Source organism: Micromys minutus (genome assembly GCF_963924665.1).
Source record: "Micromys minutus genome assembly, chromosome: 1".
In the NCBI taxonomy this organism is placed as follows: domain Eukaryota; kingdom Metazoa; phylum Chordata; class Mammalia; order Rodentia; family Muridae; genus Micromys; species Micromys minutus.
The window spans coordinates 186,886,802-186,913,313 of NC_137969.1; the positions used below are offsets into that span (position 1 = coordinate 186,886,802).

General features: G+C 39.5%; 1 protein-coding gene across 1 annotated transcript in view; it reads left to right on the plus strand.

Moving 5' to 3' along the window:
* Nucleotides 1-26,512, plus strand: part of IMMP2L (inner mitochondrial membrane peptidase subunit 2) — a 409,090-nt gene that overhangs the window by 12,401 nt on the left and 370,177 nt on the right. The window contains exon 3 of the mRNA XM_080912105.1: nt 25,009-25,145. Coding sequence (XP_080768231.1) covers nt 25,011-25,145 — 135 coding nt within the window. The 5' untranslated portion in view covers nt 25,009-25,010. The remainder of the gene's footprint in view (nt 1-25,008; nt 25,146-26,512) is intronic.

Here is a 26,512-nt window from a genome sequence, read left to right on the forward strand (position 1 = left end):
ACTCATGTCAAAGGACAGTTTACAGGAATCAACTTTCTCCTTTTCCTGTGTAGATCCTCAAACTGAAATCCTGTGTAGGGCTCAAACCGAAACCATGAGGTTCCATAAAATGCCTTCACTCACTGAACCATCTTGCTGGCCCATATCTTTTGCTCTTAATACGTCGGTTGCTCTTGTGTAAAAGAAGTCCTGTGATCTCCATAATACAGTAGGTATTTGAGGTCAGATATATGTGACTGACTGATGTTAATATTGTAACATTCTTTAAATAAGAAATTTATAATAAAACTTAAAATGGGCACTAAACATATTTTGTCATTGTTATATCATCATCATCATTTCAAGATCCAGAATATAGATTGGGTTATGAAACTTCCTCAAGCTCTCGCCATCAGCAGTGCCAGCATGATCAAGGAACTGTTTCTGTCTTAACTTCACTTTCCTTTTGGGAATATGGAGCCAACATACACATTATAGATTATTATAATGAGCCACTGGAACTCTTTGTATAATTTTTGATTTGTGGTAAAGAAATATAAAGAATTAGGACTGGAGAGGTAGCTCAGTGGTTAGGATCATTTGCTGGTTCCAGAGGTCCTAGGTTCATTCCCAGCATCCAGAAGGTGGCACTCAATTATCTATAACTGTAGTCCCATGGGATCTGATTTCCAATTCTGGTGTGCAGGCGTACATGTAGATAAGACAATCATATACACAAAGTAAATAAAAATCTTTTAGTTTTATAGATAACAGAATTTCAAAAGCAGAAAAGATGGTTCTTTAGCAATACGTGAGAGAAATAAGGGTGCATTCATTCCTGGGCATGTCTCCCTGCTTGAACCTGTTTGAGTGTTCCTGTGAGAGGCTCTGGGATGTTTGTGTGAGTGCTGTGCTCCCGATCCTATTTATTACCCACTTGTCAGCTTGAGATGTTTGCTTTCTTTTCAAGAACATGAATTATGTTGCTGTATTCTGTATGGACTCGAAGACACATCATTTTCTGTTTTCGGAAGGAAAAGGCTGGGCTCTAAAGTCCTTGTGACCAGTCTCTGTGTGGTTGAAATCTCCAGGGCAAAGTTGAGTCAGGTAGAGAGATTTTGGGGAAGGTAATCCAAATAACCTTGTGTAGCTGAATTCCCCAGGTAAGAAATACAGTAAACAGAGTTCTAGTTTCAATCAAAATGTTCCTCTGCTTTAAAATACACAGACTGGTCAGTGACAAAATGTATTATATTAGACCAAACTTATGCTTTACAATCTGAGAATGTACAACCATTTCAGTTAAGTGTGTAAATACCATCTCTTGTCAACACCATTGGCATTTTCATTATACTGAATGTCAGCTTGTGTATGTCTAGTAACTTGAAGGAGTTTCCCCCCATTATTTTCAAAATAATCATAGGTTCAAAGATAGAACAATGGAACATCCTATAACAAAATATATCAGAATATTCAATCACTAACCCTTATGGTAGACTTTGACAATCCAAAAGAAATTGTCACCAGCAAATAGGAAAGAATGCAGACAATTCATAAAGGTGTTCCCTGGTGTCTTGCTGAGAATGGGGAAAAGAGGATTTGATGCTTGTCTAGAGAAGCATATAGCTGAACAAGTTTACACATATTGGACACATTTATATGATAAAAATTTTCTTTGTAGCAGCTGAAGAAAGTCACCATAGAGAAAGGACCTAGGAGATGAAAGAAATAATATTTCATTCTTGCAGCTGGATTCCCTGGCTAGATTTGAAGAAAATCAGTGATGCTAATATTTCATGAAAACTTCAAGGATGTTTAATACCAGGACTTACAGATAGTATAAAGTGGGGAAGTCGTATATAAAATTGTTGAGTGAACGGTACCAGTTGGAGGTTTATAGCTCATTTCAGGTTTTTCTCTTTTAAAGAGTCTCACTGGGTAGCCCTGGCTGGCCGAGCCCTTCCTTTGCAAACCAGGCTGACCTCACTCTCGTACAGATCCATCTGCTGCTGCCTCTGGCTCCTCTTGACTTTGACAAGCGTCAGCTCTGATTTTTGTATCCTTGCTCATCCTATCTTTAAGGAGATAAGACTGTTGAAAGTTGAATGGAAAGCTTGAAAAGTGACTTGGTAGTTAAGAGTGCTAGGCTGCTCTTCCAGAGGACCTGGGTTCAAATCTCTGTACCCACATGTTGGTTATAGCCATCTAGAACTCTAGCCCCATGGTATTCAGTGCCATTTTCTGGCCTTTATGGGTGCTGTGGGTGGTACCCAGGCTTATGTGCAGACAAAACACTCCCACATGTAAGATGAACAAAAGTAAAAAAAAAAAAAAAAAAGTGGAAATAATTATTTAATGTCCTCAGACAAAGAAGTAGGAAAAAAAAAAAAACATTACTCTCTTCTACCTTTCTACTCTTTCTACTTTGAATCATTTACCATAGTGGCTCAACGGTTCTTAGATAGGCAAGAGTAGATTGGATATTTGGTGGAGTTAAAGCTGGATCTGTATACTGCTTAAGTTCACGATTGTGGTCTGTGATTTCTGTGTTTCCCTCAGAGCAGCTCACTCCCCTGCCTGAAATGGTTCTGTTGCTTCCAGTTGTCCTTCACTTACCATGAAACCCAGCCTGGCCATGTGACCTCTCCCTCCTCCCCTTCTTGACCTCTGGCCTTTTCTCTTTTCTCAGCTTCCACACTCTGTGCTTCAGCCAGACTTAGAGGCAACATAATCTTCTTACTTTGGTCTTTGTTTCATTTTCAAAATCTTGATCAGAACTTGGTTAGTACAGTCTCAATTCTCCTGGCTATATGCTCCTATAGCATAAAATCCATCATATTTACTTAATTTTGTAGCTTTGTAAAATTGTATGGCTTCATTAGGTAGTGTTGAATAAAAGTGGATCTTGAGTGCTGGGGAAGACAGCACAACTTGAGTTAACTTTTGAAAACACAAAGAAACACCTAAAATCCCATTGTTGGAACAAAGATCGAGGGGAGTGCCTTCCTCAGTGTGAAGATCTGTGAGTGACCTTTCAGTGTGTGGCAGAAGTTTGTGAAATGAAAATAATGTAAATGTAGCCCTAGGAGACTATAAGCCCTGGGGAAGGAGTAATTGAAGGACTTGGGGAGAATTTTTGACTAGAAACCCATGTGGCCAATAGTTCCGTTATGAAGATTGATCTGAAAGGTACGGAGCGTCCGGTGGAACACAGGGTGATGAAAGGTGTACTACTCAGGAAACTGAATTATTAGCAGAGTGATTAGTTTCATTATGGTGTTTGAGTTAGAAAGTGCTGGGTGGCCAGAAACCCGAGAAGGAAATTATAACTTTAACTGTGTAAAGATGCTGCGTTGAAAAATAAGGGGGCAGGAGGTGGCTATTTCATAACTACATGAGAGTAACACGTCATTAGGAGAAAAGCAAAATGATTATGTAGGAAATGGCATGAGGTGTGACAAATACGAACAGCTCATAATAACAGAATTGAAAATACAATGTCAGTAAGACTACTTTTTGACAGCTAATTTATAAGGACACAGTATTTTGTCAAGGGTATAGGGATGTAGGCTATGCCATCATTGCTAATGGTGCCTGGGGATCTGTGTTGAAAGAGTTAACAAAACAAAAAACACATAGTGCTTGGTTCCTATTCTAGACTATATCCTAAAAATCTACCTATGTGAAATATATTTAAGGGTGTTACTTTTAAATAAGTTTTATATATGTGGGTGTTTTGCCTGTGTATATATTTCTTCATATCACAAACATGCAGTGCTGGTGCAGACCAGACGAGGACAGCAATTTCTTTCAAACTAGACTTGCAGATGTTGTGAGCTACCATGTGGGGTGCTGGGGACCAAATGCTCTGCAAGAGCAGCCAGTGCACTTAACTTCTAAACCATCTCTCCTGCCCTGTTAGCGTTGGTATCAGTTGGAAACAGACCTCTATCTTTAGGAGAGTTGGTCATAAATTATAGCAGGTATAGTGACATATGTAGAAAATGAAGGCTGTTAATATACCAAAATGGAATAGTCTTCAAAATATTAAGTCAAAAAGATAATGCACACAGTGGATACCATGTTACTATTTTATAGAAAAATATAAGCATTTTCTTGTCAATGCCTACAATGTTCCTCTTTCTTTTTCTTTTCTCTTTTGGTTTTTCAAGACAGACTTTCTCTGTGTAGCACTTACTGTCCTGAAACTTGTTCTGTAGATCAGATTGGTCTCAAACTCAGAGATCCATCTGCCTCTTCCTCTGAGTGCTAGAATTAAAGGCATGCACTACCATATCCAGAATTCTTAAGGGGATTTTAAGAACATGGTAAATACCTGTGGGACCAAGAATGTGGTACCTAGAGAAGAGGGATGGGATGAAATACCACTTTTCCACTGTTGGAATATTGGGATATTCTCAGATTTATCTCTCAGTGTTTCTTTACTAGCAGATACCCGAGAAGCACTAAAATAATGAGGAGTCTGGGATCACAGTTTTAAAGTTTTTAGTTCTGACTGGGTTGCCTTTTGGACTATGATGAGGCAGAATGTCATAGAATGGGAACATGGTAGAGGAGGGCACTGTAGTGGTACATGATTTTAACATTAGCACTTGGAAGGCAGAGGCAGCTGGATCTATGAGTTTAAGGCTAGTCTGGTCTACATAGGGAGTTCCAGGACAATCAGGGCTACATAGTGAGATCCTCTTTCTAACTAGGCAACAGATTGGTCAACCAACCAGCTTGCAAAGCAAAATGGTTCAGGGACACAGATTCCCATTAAAAGGATGCCTACAGTGACCTACCTCCTTCAGCTAGGACCTACCTTATAAAGGATGCAGTTTTCCTGAGTAGCACCATGTTCCATGACCATTTGTTTGAAATGTGTGGGTTTGTGTTATGTAGGTGCGCTTTCTAATGTGCGTGCTTCTGGAGGACAGAGATTACTTCAGGTGTCTTCCTCTGGCTCTACCTTATTTATTTATTTATTTAAAAAAAAAAAAAAAACATGTCTTCTGAGCTGGTGGTTCTCATTTTTAGCAAGACTGAATCAAATCCGGTATGCCCCTGGCTCTGATCCCCCAGTGGTGGTTACTATCTTGCACCGACTTCCTTTTTTGTGACATCTGATCTTGGGCTCTCATGCTTACACAGACACAGAGCTATCTCACCAGCTAAGTGACATGCTTTCGGTATCATTGTCCTTGGGAGGCATGTTTGGACCCACAGCATAATATTATTTTTCAAAAACTTAAAAAAGAGCAACATTCAATTCATATCTGTACTACATCTAGCCACCTCTGAGAAAATTAGTGTCTAGAAAAAAATTATAAAAAATCTCAGGCTTATATATCTGATTAGGGGCAGTATTCAGAACATATAAAAATCCAAAGTCAATCTGGTTTACAGTGATATCCAGGCCAATCAGGGTGACAGTGAGGTGACCCTATCCAAAATAAACTAAAACAATGCAAAAACATTTCTATAATTCAGCAACAACAGAGGCCTCTAAAGACAGGCAGAGAACTTCCATACACATAGCACGCATGGGGAGGTCATAAGTGTTACTGTCTTGGTTGGTTGTTTTTGTCATCTGAGTGGGAAGAGCCTCAGCTGAGCAAATGCCCTCATCAGATTGGCCTGTAGGGGATGTGCTGGTTGGGGATTGATGGGGAAGGTGAGCAGTGCCATCTCTGGGCATGTGGTCCTAAGCCATCAGAGCAGGCCAGGAAGCACTGGTCCTCTGTGGCTTCTGCTCCTGCCTCCAGGCTCTAGCTCTGGGTTCCCTCAGCAGACTGTGACCTGACATATGTAAATAAAATGAACATTTTCCTTTCGAAGTGTAAGTAAAATCAGCATTTTCCTTTCTGAGTTGCTTTTGGTCATCGTCTTAATGAACATAAACCAAACTAGGGCGGTTACTAATGGTTAGTGACCTTTAGGTTGGTTACTCTGAGACCTCATTAATGTTCGTGGACAGAGTTCCTAAGTAGTCATATCTTCTTATTTCGTTTTCTCACCGTTATAACATATTCTGTCCACTGAGAGATGGAGGGAGTAAGAGGAGAGAGAAAGAAGGGGGGGGAGGGGAGAGTCAAGACACATAGATACCCAGAGGTGGGGGGTGGGGTGGGTGGGGTGGGAGGGGGGTAGAGATATCTAAGTTCAGTTCATTTGTGTTGCTAATTTTGCTTCCTGCCTCATCTCATCTGCTTACATTCCTGCACCCAGTCACTCAGTTCCCTCAGGGTAGTGAACAGGACTTGGATGTCCAAAGTTGGTTTTTGGTCTACATCAGTAGAAAGCAAACTAGGACATACTTTTATAAAAATTTAACTTAATGGCAGTATTATTGACAACTTACTTTTTATTATTGTTTAGAATACTTTTAAGAATTTACATTTATTTATTTCTTCATGCATTTGTGTGCCTGTATGTCATGGCATACTTATGGGGCTCAGAGGAAAACTTGAGGGTTTTTTTTCCTCCCACCATGTCAGGTTTGGGGATCCAGCTTAGGTCATCAGGCTTGGTGACAAGGGACTTTGACTGCTAGCCATCTCATTAGCACATGTTTAGAGTGTTTTTGCCTGAAAGTCTGACTGGTTATGTTGTTTAGGACTTATGCCTTGAGATTAGGAGTGGTCTTAATTCACAGAGAGGCCCAAACACAGTTAACTGGTTAATTACTTAATTTGTTTATTTATTTATTTGGTGTGTGTGTTTCTGTGTTTTGTTGTTATGTTCCCCCCACTGACCTTATGCAAGCAAGTACTCCATCACCAATTGATACCCTGTGCCTAGCTACAGATTTTTGTTCTCCAATTAATATGGCCAAGTTGAACATGAGTTTGTTATAAGGACCCGTCAGCTGTAGTAGGTAGTTTGGTGGTAGTTATTTGAAAAGTATTTTCATGTGGTCTTGAATGTTTAAGTCTAATGTAAAGTACTGCAGAAACAGTAGTGGTTTAAACTTAATTGCAGTTTGAATTTAAAAGGAGGGTTGATTTTCAAGTACTTTGCACAGTATTTGCTTTTATATTTGCTGAAAATATTATACATGAAGATTATGTTTTGAGCACTGTAAAATGTCTTCCCAGTATTAATGAAATGATTGCAGGAGGGTTGTGCTTGAAAGGTCACATTGCCTTCTGGCACTTCTAATTTTATATTTTGTACATATTGTTGAGTCTTCCAGGCTCCTGCTTGAGCACTTACAGGTCCAGGAGATAAATGGAGAAGGGAAATTGCAAAAGGGCACATTGCTTTGAAGTATGCATAGCTTTTGGCCTTCTTTTGATTCAGATAAAAACTTCAAAATCTAGCAGGCCATTGAGAAGCCAGGAAGGACAGCATGTGAGGGCCTTCTGCCCTTATGAAATCCACAGACAACCAGAGTACATTTCCCCACTAATTGATGTTGCATGTAGATTCCCTGTGAAACTGTGCTGTCCCCCTTGGACACACCTAAACACCTTTACAGAGCTGACTGCACCCCTCACTGGGTTATTTGTTACAATTCATGTGACTATGTGCTGTTTGTACTGACAAGCTAAAATATAACAAAGTATTGATATAAATTTTGGCCAATGAAAAAATTAAATGTAAAGTAATTCCTGGAGAATTCTGTTAGCTTTGTCTTCCTCTTTTGTTTGTTTGTTTTTTGTTGTTGTTTTTCAAGACAAGTTTTTTTCTCTGTAGCCCTGGCTGTCCTGGCACTTGCTCTGTAGAGCAGGCTGGCCTTGGACTCAGGTCATCCAGCCTCTGTCTCCCAAGTGCTGTGCTTTGAGGTATGCACCACTGCACCACTGCCACCAACTAACCTTATTTTGAATTATTTTTTTAATGTATGAATGTTTTGCTTGCATATTATACATACACTACTTGCATGCCTGGTGCATGCATCAGATCCCTTGGAACTGGAATTATAGATGGTTATGAGCCATCACGTGGGTGTGTGAGTTGAACTCAGATCCACTGGAGCAGTGACAACTGCTCTTGAACACTGAGCTATCTCTCCAGCCTCTAGCTTCATCTAACTTTTGTAACTGATTTTCATCTGTGATTTTTATTATGACGTTTTGCTTGCTATGGAGAAGTAAAATTACCATTTTAAAACTAGTAAGTTCCTCAGCTAGGAAAGGTCTTTGGATGATTTTTTTTTTTTTCAGAACAAAGGTACATTAGATTCTGAACAACTTCATTATTCAAAGGTGATAGATATTAATTTAAATTAATTCAAATTTATATATGACTCATATTTTTATCTCCCTCATATACCAAAACACTACTGGGTTTTCTTTCTAAGCCATTTATTGTAACTGCCTTTGTAATCCTGGTATCATTTGATGTTGGTGAGATAATCAAAATAAGCTTTTTACAAAGTGGATAGAATGAGAGAATTATTCTTAGGGCTACTAATATGAAAATAATCTTTTGATGGCTGCTATGAAAATCATTAATTTTTGTTTCTTATTGGTGCTTTTTTGACAAATGACATTGAACTTAATCTTTGTTACTGAAAACAGGAATTTAACAGAAGCTTTGCCGAGTGTGTACCTTGCTCTCATGGAATAATGGTATCTAGTCAGATACCTGATGTGTCCTGTAAAGATCTGACCAAATAATGTGACAGTGTCATGTTATATTATTGTGAATGTAACTTTTGAGTGTGTTGCCCTTGTAGCAGACACAAGAAATTCTGCTGCTGCATGGACATTCTGGAAGATAGGCCACTTAGTTCTGAGGGGAGGCTATTCCTACCTGTAACATGTGAACAAAATGACATCATTTGACAACTCCTTGTCATAGCTGAGACTTGAATCTAAGTTTTTTTAGGTCTAATTTTGCTCTGCCTGTGGGAGGAGGGAAAAGGAGTGGCCCAGGAGGAATTGTCCCTTTCTGGAAGTGACACATGCAAGTATTACCATGATGATTACCATTATCAGGTAGGCTGTTGGCTTGCAGTGTAACAGTCTGTTCTTTCACCTTCTTCCTTATTCTTCGGGCTGTCACTGAAAGGAATGCCTGCCATTTAGTGCACAATCATACCAAGCTGGCTTTTTATCGATACTGTAAATGGGTAATAATAAAAATCTTATCTACAATTAAATAAGCAGTCAGAAAACATTTATAATTTTATTATAGAGCCTGAAAATGCTTATGGCTGAAAATGAAAATTCTAAGAGCATTAGAACATAGACAGAGGAGTGAGTTGTGTGGATACGAGGGAGGGTATATCAATATAAATGGTAACTAACAATGCTGTTTGTCAGACACTGGTGTAGTTAGAGGGTGCCAGAGGAGCTAGAGAGGGAAGAGGGCACTGCCAGGGAGAAGCCTCGTGAGATTTCCCAGAAGAGAAGAAAACTAGGCTGCTGGTTTCTCAGCTCAGCAGGTCTCTTAATTATGTGTGCTCTGCTCTGAAGGTTTTGGATCCACCTAACTGGTCCATCTCGGCCTGACTGCAGTGTTTCCATGACTTCAATTCCTCAACACGGTTGTTGTGTACAGGTTGGCAAAGGAATTCTGTGGGAATTCCATCTCTGCTCGTTACTTCTCAGTGTGTCCCCTAGCACACTGACTTCCTGCATAGTCTTCTGCAGGTTGAGTGATGAGCCACTCATGGTCTCCCATGCCTTTTCCCTTGGTGTTTCCTGATGCTAAAACTCCCCAATTGAACGTGAGTTTGTTGCACCTTTTTCCTAAGGGATATTTAGAGTGAGATGGGTACCTGTCAGCAATACATAAAACAGCTGCAGCTGGCATTGGCAGTGGGCTGTTCTATTGCCCAATTAGATTTTTTTTTTGGCATTATATGTTATGAATCATTACCTTGAAGACTGGTATATAAACAATGCCATAAGTATAGTAAGGTAAGTACATTTAGGTACAGCTGTATGAGCGCATAAATACATTCCTTGGCACCTAGCTTCTTTCTTCTCTGCTGGAATATTTCTGCATTCAAATGTTTTTTTCTCATTTTATCACAAATACAGACCCATAAACCTGACAGAGATGAAGTTATTATAATGAAGACATATGAAAGACATTAGTGTGTGAATTTCATAGTACAAACCTTCATCCACCACACTTTTTTTTTTTTTTTTAAAGCAGAGGCTTTAACTGTTCTTTTTCCTTTTCCTATTCTTATTTAGTGAATTTCTCACAGAGTCTTCCTTAGAATTCCATTCTTCAAGAATAAGGAAACTGGCAGATAAAGATGGAGTGGCCACTGAAGCTGGCAGTGGGCTCAGGGCTCCGCCTATGTTGTGCCTGTTTGTTTTAGCCCCTGAGTATTAGGCACTCTTTGGATACTTCAGAGTTCAGGTTAAAATTATAACCTTTTCTTCCCAGGTATGGTAGTCCATTCCCTTTACTCCAGCCTTTAGGAGGCCACAGCAGGAGGATCACTGTGAATCTGAGACCAGCTTAGGTTACATAGTGGAAGCACTTCTCAAAACAAACCAACCAAAAGATGAAAACTCATACCAGAGAGATGCCTCAGAGTTGAGAGTGCTCCCTGCTCTCGCACAGTATCTGATGGCTGCTCCTGGCACCTGTGTGCTGGGAGGAGGGAGAGACTCCACTCTGTGGCTCCAGCTCCCTTTCTGGCCTCTGTGGGTATCCTCACATGCTGCATATGCTCACAAAGAAAGACAGACAGACAAATGCACTCACAAACAGAAAAATAAATACGTTAGAAATCAAAACAAAGCCAAAGAAAACCAAAATAAGCTTATATAACATGACCCTATCTCTAAAGGATACCCAAGCCAAAATGCAAGCGAAATGAAACTCCAGACTCTGTTGAGTGTATGTGTGTATATGTGTCTGTGTGCATGCATGGCACATGTGCAGATGCTCATGTAAGCTAGAAGAGGATGTCAGATCTCCTGGAGCTGGACTTATAGGAAGTTGTGAGCTGCCTTCTGTGGGTAGTGGGAGCCAAACTTGATTTAAGTACAGCAAACCCTGTTATATAGTGAGCCATCTCTTTAACTCCTCTTGAACTCTTTTGATGATAAATATGTGTAAAATTCCACATAATTTTGTTTATAGATGTCTTAGGTTTTATTGCCATGAAGACACACTACGACTACAGCAACTCTTAGAAAGGAAAACATTTAATTGGGGCTGGCTTACAATTCAGAGATTTAGTCCATTATCATTCTTGATGGGAAGGCCTGGCTCTGGAGAAGGAGGTGAGAGTTCTACATCCTGATTGGCAGGCAGAAGGCATATAGAATCACACTGGACTTGGATAGGGCTTTGGAAACCTCAAGTCCCACTCCCAGTGACACACGTCCTCCAACAATGCCACACCTACTAATAGTGCCACTCCCTATGAGCCCACGTGGCCATTTTCATTCAAACCACCACAATAGACACGCAGAGTTCCAACTTACATTCAAAACACAATGTTGGACAAATAAACACGTCCTTTGACATGACTTATTACATGCATACAATGACTTCTTTCTCATATTCTTACATACTAAACTTTGTTTCTCAGTGTTGTAAATAAACGTGTGTTAAAAATAGTTGCTCTCATTCACTGTTAAGATAGAAATTTTAGGTTTTACCTTTTGAATATTTTACTTGTTAGAGAACTCACAGGTATTAGAAACCACCACTGCTTCTCTCTCTCTCTCTTTCTTTCTTTCTTTCTTTCTTTCTTTCTTTCTTTCTTTCTTTCTTTCTTTCTTTCTTTCTCTCTCTGTCTCTCACTGTATTAATAACACATTTTATAATAGTGGCTTTAAAATTATTTTATGCATATGACTGTTTTAGCTGTGTGAATATCTGTACTATGTGTAAGCCTGGTACCCATGGAGACCCAAAGGCAGCATGAGACACCCTGGAACTGTAGTTTTGGATCTTTGCCAATATATGTGTGTTGGATGGAAATTGAATTTGGGTGTTCAGAAAGAACAGCACTCTTAACAGCTGAGTTGTCTCTCCAGCCCCTACACTGACCGAGTAAGAGTCTTATATCACACTGGTGATTGTCTCATGCTGCTATACATTGTATATATAATGGAGAAGCTATTGTATCTTAGTGGTCAAGTCTCTTAAATTGTATGGAAAATTAATGTTGATAATCTGATAATATTTTACGTTGTTTCAACTTTTCACACATTTTGGTATTGCAGAGTTGGGGTCATTGTGTTTTATTGTGAATGCCTTTTTAACACATTCTTTAAAATTGTTTTTACACTGTTTTGTGCTTCCACAGGCAATCCTGTATATTTTAATGGACAGGTACATAGGCATGGTAACTTAAGGACATTGTAGATTTAAATTTTCACAGGTTTCAAATACAGTTTCTCAGTTCTCTTGAACAGTATCTTCTACTATATGAGTGAGTATGCAACAACCAGCAGAAGGCGTTCATGTGGGGACCAGTTGCACTAGAGTCCCAGCCCCATATGCTCCGGTACTCATCAGAGGCTCATTATTATCCTTGGCCTTCCTGTGCACTTGAGTCTGGTTAGTGCTGTGTTCCATCTGCCGGGGTCCTCGGGCTTCGCAGCCTGAGAGCTTCTTTGTACGGTGGCCTTTGGCTGTATTTGTTTACTGATTTATTTACTTAACTCGTATTTGCACCTTGGACTTGGCTGTCATCTCAGCACGTGTGCCTGGGCATGCGTTTGTGCTTTGACACTAACAGCCCCCAGTCATCCCAGGCTCATAACGAAGGAGGGTTTAAAATAATTATTATTTTTATTTTTTGCTTTTGTCTTAAATCGAATAAACCTTTTCCTTTGGCTTGCATCTTTATCCAGTACTGAGTCTGCCCAGTGCTTGGTAAGCTCCCTGCAGACCTGCAGCTGCCATAGATGGGCTGTGGGCACCTTTCCAAATCTTCCAACGATGCTTTGGACAGGTTTTCATTTTGACAGACTAATCAGAACCCTAATGTCCTTCCCTGCTGCAAGAGTTTGTGTTTCTAATTTTGAGATTTCTCATTTAATGAAAAGTGCTAGCAGTTCCAGGCTGGTGAAACTTTGATAATTTCATGACATTTTTTTTCAGTCCCTCCTTGTTTGGGAAACATTTCTTATCTGTGTCTGTGATCTGGGATTTGGGAAGCCTTCCTACTCCACCCAAAACACTGATCAAACTCTCCCACTTAGTTCTAGTTAAAAACTTGAATTGATACATTATATACACTTTTAGACAATTTTAGTTTAATAAAACATGTAACATTTTTGAAGTGTCAAGAGTATGTATTAATGTAGAATTATCATGAAAACCTGGAATCATGTTCTGAGTATGTGTGTATCTGTGTTTGGTATGTGAATGTTTACTTGTCTATGCATACATGTGTATACAGTTGGACATGTGTGTCCCTGGATACTGCCTATGACTGACAATGGATGTCTTACTCAGTTTCTCTTCACTTCATGTCTTGAAGCAGTGTCTTCTGATGAACTCAGAGCTCCTTGTTCTTTCTAGTCAGAGGAGACAGTTCACCTAGGAGACACCATCTCTCTTTCCTGCTCATGTAGGCTGCCATGCCCATGTAGGCTTTTCCATGGGTTCTGAAGATCTGAACTCTGGTCTTCCTAGTCACATGGTAAGGCTTTACTTGCTGTCTCCCCAGCCCTAGAGACAAAACAAAAGAAAACAAAACACAACACAACACAAATGAGAAAGATTGTTGTACTCACTGTTGATCCCTAATGAATCCCTTGGACCAAAAATAAGACCTAAGTTGCTTGCTGTGACAAATATCCAAGAGACCTGAATAAGGAGTGTGAGGTAGGTAAGGAGGAAAAGCTCCTTTAAGAGACCTATTAGGTACATAACTGTGTGTCTCCCATTGTCCTCACATTGCCTGAGCTTGTTTATCTTCTGTCTGACCTTTTTAGGGTCTGTCTATTGCCTTATTTTTCCTTCTCTTAGTCTTATTTCATTTTAAAAATTATATTTATTTACCTCTTTATTTGTGTACGGAGGGTCATGTACCAGAGTGTGTTTTCTCTTTCCCTATGTGGGCTCCTGGGGTTTGAAGTCAGGTCATTAGGAGTGGGCAACTAGCTCCTTTGTCTGCCGAGCTGTTTGCTAGCCCTGTTTCTTAATTAAAGATTGTTGAGATTTTCTTTTTAAATTGAGATGAATGATTGTTTTCATTATAAGCTTTAGTTTTATAAAGCACATTTTAATATATGACCCAAATAATAAATAATGTACCATTTTCTTATTTTATAAGAATTCCTAATAGTGTGAAGTAATATTCTTTTCTAATTAAAAAATATAACTTTATGAATAAATATGTTTGTGAGGAAATTAGTTCAAACTCTACCAGTTGCTTTGTTTGGGCTGTGGGTAAATACTTTGTTGGTTTTTCTTTTTGTATGTAAGTTGCCACATTGTTGGGATAAAATCCACATTGCCTCTTGCTTCTTATTCTTTCTGCATTAAATTAGAAAAAAAATAGCACAGCGTTAAAATTCAAACTTGTGGGTTATTGAAATGTAAAGTTTACGAAGCTTTTCTTTGCTAATGGTTATCATTTAATTGGATTTTTTCATTCTCTAAAAAGCTACTCACAGCCCTACTAATTTTTATGATAAATTGTTTTTTGAAATCTATAGCATTTTAGCTGCTGAAATTGGCAATGGTGCTTTTGTTGTAAATATGTCACAGGATGAGGCTGTCTTATGTTGAGGCTGGTTTGAGTCAGTTCTCAGAAGGTCCAGTGACGTGTTATGGATGTGGTTTTGTGTTGTTTCTAAAAGACCTGCCGTCTGCAGTTTCCACTACCCCAGATACATTTTTTTCTCTAATAAACACATTTTCTTTTTGTTCAAAAGAGTTACTGAATATAATTTAATTGTATTTTATTCTACCATTTTAATGAAAGAGTTGAACATATAGAAGAGTTATAGACATTTTATAATGAACACTCTGACTTCTGCATGTGTGTGGATGAGACTCAGAGTTGACTTTGTCTATCTTACTTGATTATACTTACCTTGTTCTGAAACAAGGTTTTCTCTGAACCTCCAATTTTTGGTTTCTGCTAGGCAGGGTGGCCAGCAAGCTCCAGGGGTCTGTCAGTCCTTGCTGACCCAGGTACTGGGGTTAGAGATGCCTGCTGCACCGTCTGGCTACAAAGGGCCTTTTAAAGCCTCTTACCTATAGCATAATTTACTTATTTTTGTTGGCTTGCCACATTTTGATTTTTATTTGGCACAGTTCTAGCCTTTATTTTCCTTTTCTTGCCTCTCTTCAAAAGCAGTGATCAGATTTATTCTTGTCTAGTCTGTCACAGGTATGTATTTCTATGTATGTATGTATGTATGTATGTATGTATGTATAATTTTGATACAGGATTTTTTTTTTAAGCTCATACTAGCCTTGAACTTACTGTGTAGCTTAGTCAAGCCTTGAACTCATGGTAATTCAGCCTCTCAAGTGCTGGGTTTGGAAGTGTGTTTTAAAAAATATCCTCAAAACACAACAGTATTAAACACATATCTGACACTCCCTGGTTCTTATTAGCTGACCAATAATAATTGTCCTTGATTTGTCAAAACAGAACCAACTATCAGTGTATTTGTCTTGGTTGGTTTTAACTGTCAACATGATATAACCGTGAGTTATCTGAACAGTCACGAACTGTGAATTGTAAGCTGGAATAAACCCTTTCCTACCCTGAGTTTTTTCAGCCAGAATGTTTTATCACCGCAACATAATAAAACTAGAACAGTGTTTATTAGGTGTTGTGCCAACAGGAAGGTACTTTGTGTGTGCATGTTTACTTTAAAATGAATTTGAAGACTTTCCCTCTTCTCTGGGACAGGGTCTTTTTATCCCTCGCTGTCCCAGAAGTTGCTGTGTAGACCAAGCCTCAAACTCACAGAGACCCTCATGCCTCTGTCCTCCTAGTGCTGGGATTAAAAGTGAGCATCACCGTGCCTGGCACGAATACTTTTAATCTTCCCAAATCCAAGGATTTCTATAAGTAATGATATTTGGACCAGTGAGATTTGCCACTGTTTTTTTTTTTTTTTTTTTTTTTTTTTTTTTTTTTTTGTTAAGGGAGAGATACTGAAGCTGAGACTCTGAGCCTCATGCTTGCTAGGCAAGTGTTCTCTCATGAGATGTGTTCCCTGTTATAAATGACCCATGATCTGAACACCAGCATCTTGCTGCCCTGACCTCTGCGGATGCGCCTTCTATTTAATATGTCTAGACCCACACAGGCAGGGCTGGTTCTTTCCCTGGCGCTGAAGGCAAAGTGGGCGAGTTGAAGATTTTCCTTAGCCCGAACTCAGGAAGCAGTTATGCATTTCTACATCCTAGTTACTGGAAGTATATTTACTTAAAATAAATAAAGCTAGTTTAAAACATAGCTTTAAGGGGCTAGAGGGATGGCTCAGTGGTAAAGAATATTGCCTACTCTTCCAGAGGTCCTGAACTCAATTCTTGGCAACCACATGGTGGTTCACAACCGTCTGGAATGGGATTTGATGCCCTCTTCTGGTATATCTGAAGACAGCAACAATGTACTCACATACATAAAATAAATAAATCTTTAGAAAAAAAAAAGCATAGCTTCAAACATAGTTTGCTTTCAAATATTCCTGACTCAAAATTGAGTATGTCACTGTTTTACTATCTAGATATATGTCAGTGTAACAGTAACGACTTACAGTTTTCTGTATTAAGCATGCAATGTTAAGTAAAGGTAAAGGACTATTTAATCAGCTTCCCAAGATTTGCTCTCAGTGAGCCTTTTTGCCAAATGCAGTATTTGTTATAGCCAACTCTATTATAACTCTATTTTATTAATTTTTGAATTTTTTTCTTTGCACTTAGACATTTTGAGAATTTTCAAGTGAAAAATGCTCTGTCAGACAGAAGAGGTATCTATTTTATTGATTTATTAAAAAAACATTTTGTGTGTAGTGCTATGTACTAAAGCCAGGACCTTGTGTGTGCTGAGCCACTGTGTCACTAACTCTGTCCCTAGGTGACTGTATTCTTCCTGTGTGCTATGGCTGCGGCATGGTTTAGGCGCCCCACTCATGCAGAAAGACTGTGTTGTGAGCCAGTATGTAGGAACTCCCGGTGTTTGGTAGTGAGAATGAGTGTCAGTAATTTCATCTGTGACCTGTAGCCAGGACTGAATTCCGGTGGCTTTATGAGGAGAGGAAGAGAGCTTTTAACTCCAGGGTGCTTCTCGGTTGATGAGGTCTGGCCCTGGCTTTTGAGGGTAGAGCCTTTCCCCGTGTACTCCCTTGATTGATCTGATCCTCCTGCAACCTGCATCATTTGGTGAGTCAGCATCCGGACCTCTTGCTCTCTACAGTTGCCTTTCTGGACCTTCCCTCTGCTGTGGCCAGGTTAAATTGAGGCCCCTTGACCCAAAATGTTCCCTGCTATGAGGTCCTCGGAGTAGCCCAGTTTTTAACAGTGTGGTCTCTGTTAGGACATTGCAGACTCATGGCTCCCAGTCATCTAGAGTGACGGAGTGGGGTTTCTCTCTACTGTGTGTTAGAGAAATCATGTTTTTTCACGAACCCTTACCTGGTGTTGGGCTTGGGAGGGCTGTAGTCTTGTCTGGAGGGTAGGACTGCCTGATTTACTTTCTGATTCATTTTCCTCGCTATGAAGCCCACCGGCTCAAGCTGGTTTGGCTTACTTTTATTGGGCCAGCCTGTCCTTTCCTTGTATCTTTTACTTCCTTTGTGCATTCCTTAAGCTCTTTAGCTCTTTGGAATGCTGTCCATTTTTTTCTTACTCTATCTCTTTCATTGGCTCACCTAAAGGCAGCCTTTAGTTATCTTTCTTATTCAAATATGATAACCATTATATATTGGTGCACATGCCTTTGTGTGTGTGTGTGTGTGTGTGCGTGCGCGTGCGCGTGTGCGCACGTGTGTGTTTTCAATGATTTTGGAATTGCATGGCAGATATTCATGTATCTCTCTTGAAAAGATGTCTGATACTGATATTTTCCCCTCCTTTTAAAATGCTACTATGACTGATCAGATTATAAATTAAGTTGTATCTAAGGTGCTTATTGCTTTTTTCTTACCATCATACATCCCACACAACATTTATAATGTTTATAATTGGGATGGCTTGGCACCTATTTATTTCTTGTGTTGCTGTGGATACATGACTGGTCACTTTGTACAGGTTTAAATGTAAGTAGACTAAAGTATTTTAAAGGAATTCATGTATTATCAAACCATAACAAGTTGTTCCAGAAGAGGAGGAGTTGATAGTGGGTGCTTTTGTGGCTGAGGTCAGCTTCACAGAGAAGCTTTCGCTTACAGCTGCTATATACCAGCTGGTAAATACAATTTCACCTGAGTCTGAAAGCTTATTTGAAATTATTTTCAGTTTAAGTACTTCAGCAATGAACCAGGTGTGCCTACTTCTTAAGCAATAATTTTCTCAGAAGGAAAGCTTTAACCTTCATCACTTGCATACATTACTAGTCAAACGAGCTAGCTGAAAAACAGTTTTCCTTTTTATGTGGGTTATTTTAGTGCTGTCTTGTTATTGTTTAAAGTTTGTATTTTGAGAGGAAGCCGGTACTCACTAATTTGGTAGCTGTCAGCATTTAAAATATGAACAAAAATCTAGAGCTGTCATTGGGATGATTCTTTGGCAATGCATGTAGATAAGATAAAAACTGATAAATTTTGCCAAAATGTCAATGCCATAGAACTTTAACATCTTGACTTGGTATGTATGGGAACGGATGAAGTCCTGAGTGAATGGGTATTGTTGAACAAGCATGGCCAGGCCAAGGACCCCAGTGCTGGAGTTTCCTGGTTGCTGCTGTTGGTGTGTCTCCATCACAGTGCCACTGGACCCCAGATTTCTGAATGTGAGTCTGACATGTCTTCATTCTCTGTGCCCCCAGTTAGGACAGTCCCTACACAGTACAGGTTCCAACAAATAGCACCAGCATGGGGAACTTGACTATTCACAGTGGTCAGGCAAAGGGATGCTCCCACAAGAAGTGCTCAAATAAAGTGCATTGGAGCATATTCTATGCATCAGTGTGAGCCATAGGATAGGTGCAATATAGAGCACGTAGTTTTGTGTTGGAACTTTGCAGCAGATTTTGAGGAGTCTCAGAGGTGGGGTGACAACATTGCAGCTTTGTTGATTTTCAGACGGTAGAGAAATCCAGAGGAATGAGCATTGGTTTTGGGGAAGAAATAAGATTGCTGCTGGACTCCATAGCCTGAATGTCTTCCTTTAGATGTTTGGTTTTTCTTTTCTTTCATTTGGTTTTGGAATTTTACTTGTGACTCTATAGATCCAAGGCTGTTTTTTCACTAAAGGCAGAGGCTCCATCAAATCACATCTAGGGTGGAGTCCAGCTATGAAGACCTGTCACTTGGGTTATGAAGGGACTGGCAGTCAGTTACACTATCTCTTGCAAACTTACCAACAAACTAATATCATTTTCCTTATGGGCATGGAGAGAATTGCCCTACAAAGTGGGATGGGGAACCACTGTTGCTAATATTTGCCAGGGTCCTGAAGAACAGCACCCAGACTTCAGGGCTCAGCTTTACAAGCAGCCTGAGTTTTCCATGTTTGTGAGTAGGATGACCTGAGTATCCCTGGTCAGAACCCCCAGTGTTTCTTTTCTGTTCCTTTTCTGTTGAATTTCATAGACCCTGCAGAGCTTCCTTTGGACTTGAGGCTAAGCTACACTGGGGCATATAAGAACAAAAGGGGGGAGGGATGGAGTGAGGAATGGGGGGGCAGAGGTCATGAGCACAGCCATGTGTTTTAGACTCTTGGGATGACAAAGCCATACCTGGGTCAGTCTCAGGAAGATGGCAAGTTCTTCCCTCTGGTCCCTGAGCAGATGTTGACAAAAGGCAGAAAGTGTCAGCCACAGCTTCCTCCTCCCAGATACTCACCTCTTGTGACTGCTGCCCCAATAAAGCGCTCCAAGAAGATGAACTAAATCTGCCTCTTCTTTTGGATATGGACAATAAATCAGCCCTTTTCACACCTGACATGTATAAAATCATCGCTCTAAGTTCTGGGCTACTGCTGGTGTGTTTCCATCAGAATGTAAAACCCACCCAATGCTAGCTTTTCTGTATAGCTGAGTCTGTGTGTCTATCCGTCATTCATTATTTTGTTGCCCTAGTCAGGTCAATCCCACAGCCATGAAGGTAGCACCAGCCATGCATGGACACTGAAACACAGCGTTCATTTCTTCATGTGAGTGTGGTTCCCTCTGAATTTGGAAGCTGCAATCTTTTAACAGTATTTTATTATAACACAAGAATTATGGTTTTTCCTCAGTCAGAGATGTCAGGACTGCAGTGAATCTCTCCTTAGAGCACCTGAAAACATCAACCTCTCACTTCATTTACAAGGTTGGCTTTTACTTTTCCCCTTCTATTTGGCTTGGGGCACTATCTGAATGCCATCAAGTGGGCATGCTTCCTTGATGCATCGGATAGTCCCTTAGCTGAAGAATCCTTGCCCTGACTTTATTGTGTGGAAGATGTGGCAGTCCTGTGAACCTCCTTAAACTGTGAGCCAACGACAGGCAGCTCTTCCTCTCATAAAGCGTCCTCAGAGTACTCTTTCACAGCAGCAAGAGAATGGCTAACGGGCACTGCAAATCATGTAGTAAAAGAAGTGTTGACAATGTTAGAGGTCCAAGAGCAGCTCCAGCTAGCAGTGTTTTCAAGAAGACTGAGCTACTGAAATCTGAAACTTCATCTCCCATCTCAATGAAGCTAAGCTGCACCGGAATATGCAGGACTTGATGGGGTCACACATGCTTTTAATCCCAGTACTTTGGGGGCAGAAGCAGGTGGATCTCTGTGAGTTCAAGGACAGCCTGGTCTATAGAGTGAATTCCAGAATAGCCAGAGCTACATAGTGAGACCCTATCTTAAAAAGACAGACAGACAGGCAGACAGAAAACAGACAACAAACAAACTCATCCACCCCTGCAGTTCTGGGGATCCAGTGCTTGCTTTTGACCTCCTCAGATAATAGGCACACAGTGGTGCACATACATACGTGGGGGCAAAACATCCCTAACATAAAATTGAATCTTAAAAATAAAATAAAATTTAAAAAATGTTAAAATTATTTTATTGTTAAATCATGTGGATGATCATTTTGGGCCATTGGCAAAAGAGTCTGTTTAAAAGTATATTACATATATTGTAGATGTCTATTAAGGGAGCTAATAAGTGTATTTGGATTATAGACAAAATATATCACAGAAAAGAAATGAATTGTATTAAGGGCTCACATTGAAGTTGGGTCTGAATGAATAAAATGTGTCAAATGAACTTTCTGTTTCACTGGTGCAGTTCTTGAAGTTGCCCTTAGAAAGTTCAGCATCCTGGGCCAGATACCTTTTTTTGGGTACCAGATGTAGGTACTCATACATAAATTTAAGATTACAGTTGGTGGATGAGTTGGAATGAAAAATGTTTTTAAACTGCTTATTTCTAAAGTTAGTCTGCAGTTACATTTATTTCTATTTGATAGAAAAGATTACAGGTTGGGGTGGATGTCAGGCTTATGCAATATATAATGAAAGCTGCAAAACCTTACTGGTCTTCATTTTTTACCATGCACACATACATACCTCTATAATACTGACAGTTACAGTCATTGTACAGGAACCTCCTTGTCTTATAGTGAAGGATTTAAAAGGGAGTTAGTTATTAAGATATGCATATTTCAGTTTAGGTGGAGATAAAGGAAACCATCCTTGGTTAGGTTATAGAAAACAATTTCTTGATTTGTACCTAACAGCCATTTCCGTTTTGGAGTAGGGATTTACTATGTAAGCCTGTCTAGACTGGCACTCACTCTGTAGACCAGAACTGTGTTCCCCTAATAGACACTTTTTAAAATGAATTGTAACAGACTTTGTATTGGTGATAGTTTGTGGTTTTTCAATTGCCTTTTTCATTTGTATAAATGTGCATATGTGTGAAGAATACTGGGTTGGAAACAGTGTTTCTTCATGTTGTGTGTGGTCAGTGTTTAAAAGCTATTGCCATAGGTGGAGAACTCTGGAGAATGTTTTGTTCTGTTGCAGTCTTAAAAGCAACGGGCTCTCAATCCACACGTCTATAGTAATTTCACAAAGGAAAAATTTCCTCAAGATAAAAGGAAGTACTCTCCTAGACATAACAGGTAGATCCATGAGACCATTAGTTTTTGTCATGTATGTGGCAACATTCTTTCTTCACAAGCCTCTTTTCTGCCTCATATGTAATGGTTAATTATATGGTTCAGGGATCAGAGAGATGGCTCTGTGGTTGGGAGCACATACTGCTCTTACAGAGGACCTAAGCTCAGTTCCCAACACTCACATCTGGTACCTCCCAACTGCCTGGAACTCCAGTCAGTGCTTTGGATTCTGCTGGTCTCCCAGGCTCACTTACTTCCTGTGTGTGAACATCCTCCAGTTCCACATATATACTTAGTTACAAAATTAAACTAGATCTGAAAGTTTTCCTTGCAAATTATATAGTTCCACAAAGAAAATCCTAAGTTTTAAGTATTTGGGAAGAATTTGGCTTTCATATTTCTCATTTTTAAATGTTCTTTATTAGTATATACTAAGTAATATATAATATTGGACTTCATTGTGGCATTTTTATGCATATGTATAATGCATTCACTCATTATGCTTTCTTGTCCCCAGTTACTTTTTTTTTTTAAATGTTTATTTCTCCTTTCCCGTCCTTCCCTTATTGTCATGAATTTTTCAGGTCTTCGTTTGTTTGTTTGTTTGTTTCTTCTCATGTTTGTGTTATGGTCAACTTCTGACATTAACCTGCTCAAGGGCAGAGAGATTTGTAGATTTGTTTTGCTTATAGTTTTAATGTGTTGTGGACTGCTGGAGCCACTCTCATCAAATCAGAGGTCAGAGGTCAAAGGAAGTAGAATGGAGATTGGGACAGGGATGAGGTCGAACTTTCAGCTACATTCCCCAGCCCAAAACATGATTCTGTGAGGTCCAAAGTACATATATATATATATGTATATATATATACACACACACACCTATACACACATGTGCATATATACATACACACATACATACACTTATACACACACATGCATATATATGCCAAAACACTTCTTGTCTTCTATAGTTTTTGCTTGTTCCATTTCTATGATATGAATTTCATATTCCAGCATTGCTGTGTTGTGCTTTAAAAAAAAGAAAAAGATTAAAAAGAAAAAGCCCAAAGTAAGTTTTAGCTTCTTCCTTTTCAGCAAATACTTGATCTAATTGCGTCCCCCCCCCCCACCTTCTGGATCTACTCTCAAGAGAACAAGAAATCTTAGGTTTCCCGGGAAGCAAGATGATTTTTAAGTTTTCAGTTGAAGGAGTTTATGATTATTAAAAAAGAAAAGAAAAATCAGTTGTCTGTGACTCTTTCATTTTCCTCCATTTCTGGGCCTGATTTATATATGGATCTTATTAAATATATCAGTGAACAAATGTAATTCTTTTTTTTTTTATCCAGGGGCATTTTTATTTACATGGCTGCCTCTTTTTGGTCTAACAGGATGGCATCTCTCGGTCCTTTAGTGTAATAGTTTTCATTGTGTGAGGCACTGAGGGGGAAATCTCTGGATTCCTAGAAGATGTGACTGTTAATCACGTGGTTACAGGCCTGAGGAAGGAGGCATTCGTATTGAATGCTTCTGCAGTGATTTCACCCCAGCTGTCACAGACTATCTTGTTGTCTTGGGACCCGTTTTCCAGTAGCAGTTTTAAATGATAGGTTTTAAATGATAGGAAATGGTATATTCCTGGGCAAAAGTGGTGAGACAGTTATGCTGCCTTCACCTTTTTGGGGTCATAGGACCTTTTTATTTTGTTATTTGGCAATCTTCGTACTTTTCATTTTATAGCTTGAGATGGCTACTTTTGTTTCTAATATTAACCAAATTTTGCAGAGCCTTTTTCAAGTTTCTTCAAGTCTTCAGAGCCAAGCCAATAATTACACAGGCTAAGAAAAGAGATAGGTTTTTTTATCTTCCTTTTCTCCCTTTCCCTTTCCTTTTCCCTTCGTCTTCCTCTTCCCCTTTTCTTCCCTTCCCTTCCCTTCTCTTTTCTCTATTGCCAAGTCCCCAGTTCTGGGCAGGATCTGGGTGTCAGGTTCTGAGATCAACTCCAACTCATAAGTCTTGGCAGGTAAAAGAAGTGAGGGTTTAGATGTTCATTATGTGGGTAGAATATTTATAACTTCTCCAGGAGGCTGCCACTCTATGAATTCTGTTCCCCGCATCTGCCTGACCTTGTTTGCCAATTCCCAGAGTACCATAGAAATTTGCCATGTGCTCTGGAAATGCATTGACAGTAGTATGAAGGGAAAAGGACAAGACTGGAAAGCCAGTCTGAACAGGCCTGGCTCTGCTGGGTCTGACACCTTGTTTTTCACAATCACCACTGCTATTCATAGTGCACTTGGACAAAGGTGCTGGGCAGAGGGAGAGTATCGGGACGGAAAACAGAAGTGTTGCCTGGTAGGGAACTTGGGGAAGAAAGCCAGCAGGGCCAGATGCTGCTGTTACGGATACACTCTGGGAATCTGAAATACCTCTGAAGGCTTAACATGTGTCTCACTAAATTCTATTATGAAAATAAGATTATGCTTCTGTATTGTTAGAGCAACAGAAAAGGATTTACTTTTGGAATAGTTCGTTTTTTCTAACGTTTCTACTGAAGTTTCTTAAGCAGACAAGCTGAAAAGACATAACTGAGTCCATGCATTTCCCATTTGTGACTCAAAACAGACTTACCTAATAATTTTAGGCATGGGCCTGGACTATGCTAAGAAACAGGGTTGCTATTCTCTAGCTAAATTGTCCATTCCTTTGTGATGCTGAGCAAACTGAGGCCCTGGTGGATGTTAAGCACAGGCTCTACCAATGAGCAGTGAGTTCTTAGTTTTCCTGTTGTTTTGATGGCTTTGCTTATCTGTTTTCTCTAGGCTAATTTTCTCCCTGTTGTCTTTGTGCACCCAGGTATGGCACAGTCACAAGGCTGGATGAGAAGATGCTTCAAGGCCTTTTGCAAAGGCTTCTTTGTGGCAGTGCCTGTGGCAGTCACTTTCTTGGATCGGGTGGCCTGTGTGGCCCGAGTGGAAGGAGCATCAATGCAGGTGAGGAGTTCAGTTCTCTCCTGGAAATTGTGTGCTCCAGAGATAAGAGCTCACCTTAATATTTCTGTGTTATGACACGAAAGGTTCTAAAAAACCATCGAAACTGAAATTTCATCTTCTGATACACTACTATTATATCAGAGTGATTAGAATGAACTATCAAGTAGGTCTCTGAGTCTGTATACTTTGATTTTTCTGTGAATTACAAATGGAGACTTAAAGAAAATTTACTTAGTGGCATCTTTTTCTGTAACTACATTTAAACAGATCTTTAAGACAAAATTAGCTGGGTAGTGGTGGTGCATGTCTTTAATCCCAGCACTAGAAAGGCAGAGGCAGGTAGATCTTTGTGAGTTCAAGGCCAGCAGAGCCTACAGAGATTATCAGGATAGCCCAGGCTACACAAAAACACCCTGTTTCAAAAAAAAAAAAAAAACAAAAAAACTCACCACCAGCAAAAAAGATGAAATTATAGTACAGTTGCAAGATTTGTTTAGGTAAGATTTAGTTACTCATCATCATAGTTTCAGTTTGTAGGAAAGTCTATGTAACTGATCCCAGGCATTCTATTATGCTCTGTAGGTTGACTTGTTGATTAAGATACATTTAAAACAATTTAATTATTGTGCAAATGTGTTCAAGCACACACACGCTATAGTGCATATGTAGAGGTCAGAAGATAATTCTAGAGAGTATGGGCTCACTTTGAATTCTTGAGCCAGGCTAGCTCAGCAAACACTTTTATCTGCTTAGTCATCTTGTCAACCACTTTGATTAAATGTATTAAATGCAGTTTATAGTAGAAGAACTTTGAAGTGGAGATTTCCAGAAATTGTGTACAAATCATTTTGTGGAATAACTTAGAGAAGATCTTATTAAGGAATATTATTTATAAGCTATTATGTGAGTGGGCTTATGCAGCTGAGTAGCACTTGACTTTATAACAGGATTTTCTTGGTTGTCATGGGCATGTATTAAGTTCATGCATTGTGCTGAATCTGAAAAGCCCTGTAAAACAAATGTATAGAGTGAATATGTAGACTTTCTAGAGATTATGATTATGCAGAGTAATCCTGTTAGTTTTCTCCTTTTGTTTTTCTTAGAGCCATTTAAGGCACCAGTTTTTTTTTTTTTTTTTTTTTGTTTGTTTGTTCATTTGTTTGGTTTTTTTAAGGCACCAGTTTTAGGGAATAAAGATGGATGTACTTCATCATAATTATGGTGTTGAATTTCAGACTCCATCTTCCGTGTGAGAGTCAGGGAGGTAAGTAAGGTCAGAAGACTGTTAGGGTGTGACCTGGGGGGCAAGCCAATGGGACAGCTAGGTTAGCATTCATCACTTGAGGGCCCCTCTCCTCTTGGTCAGG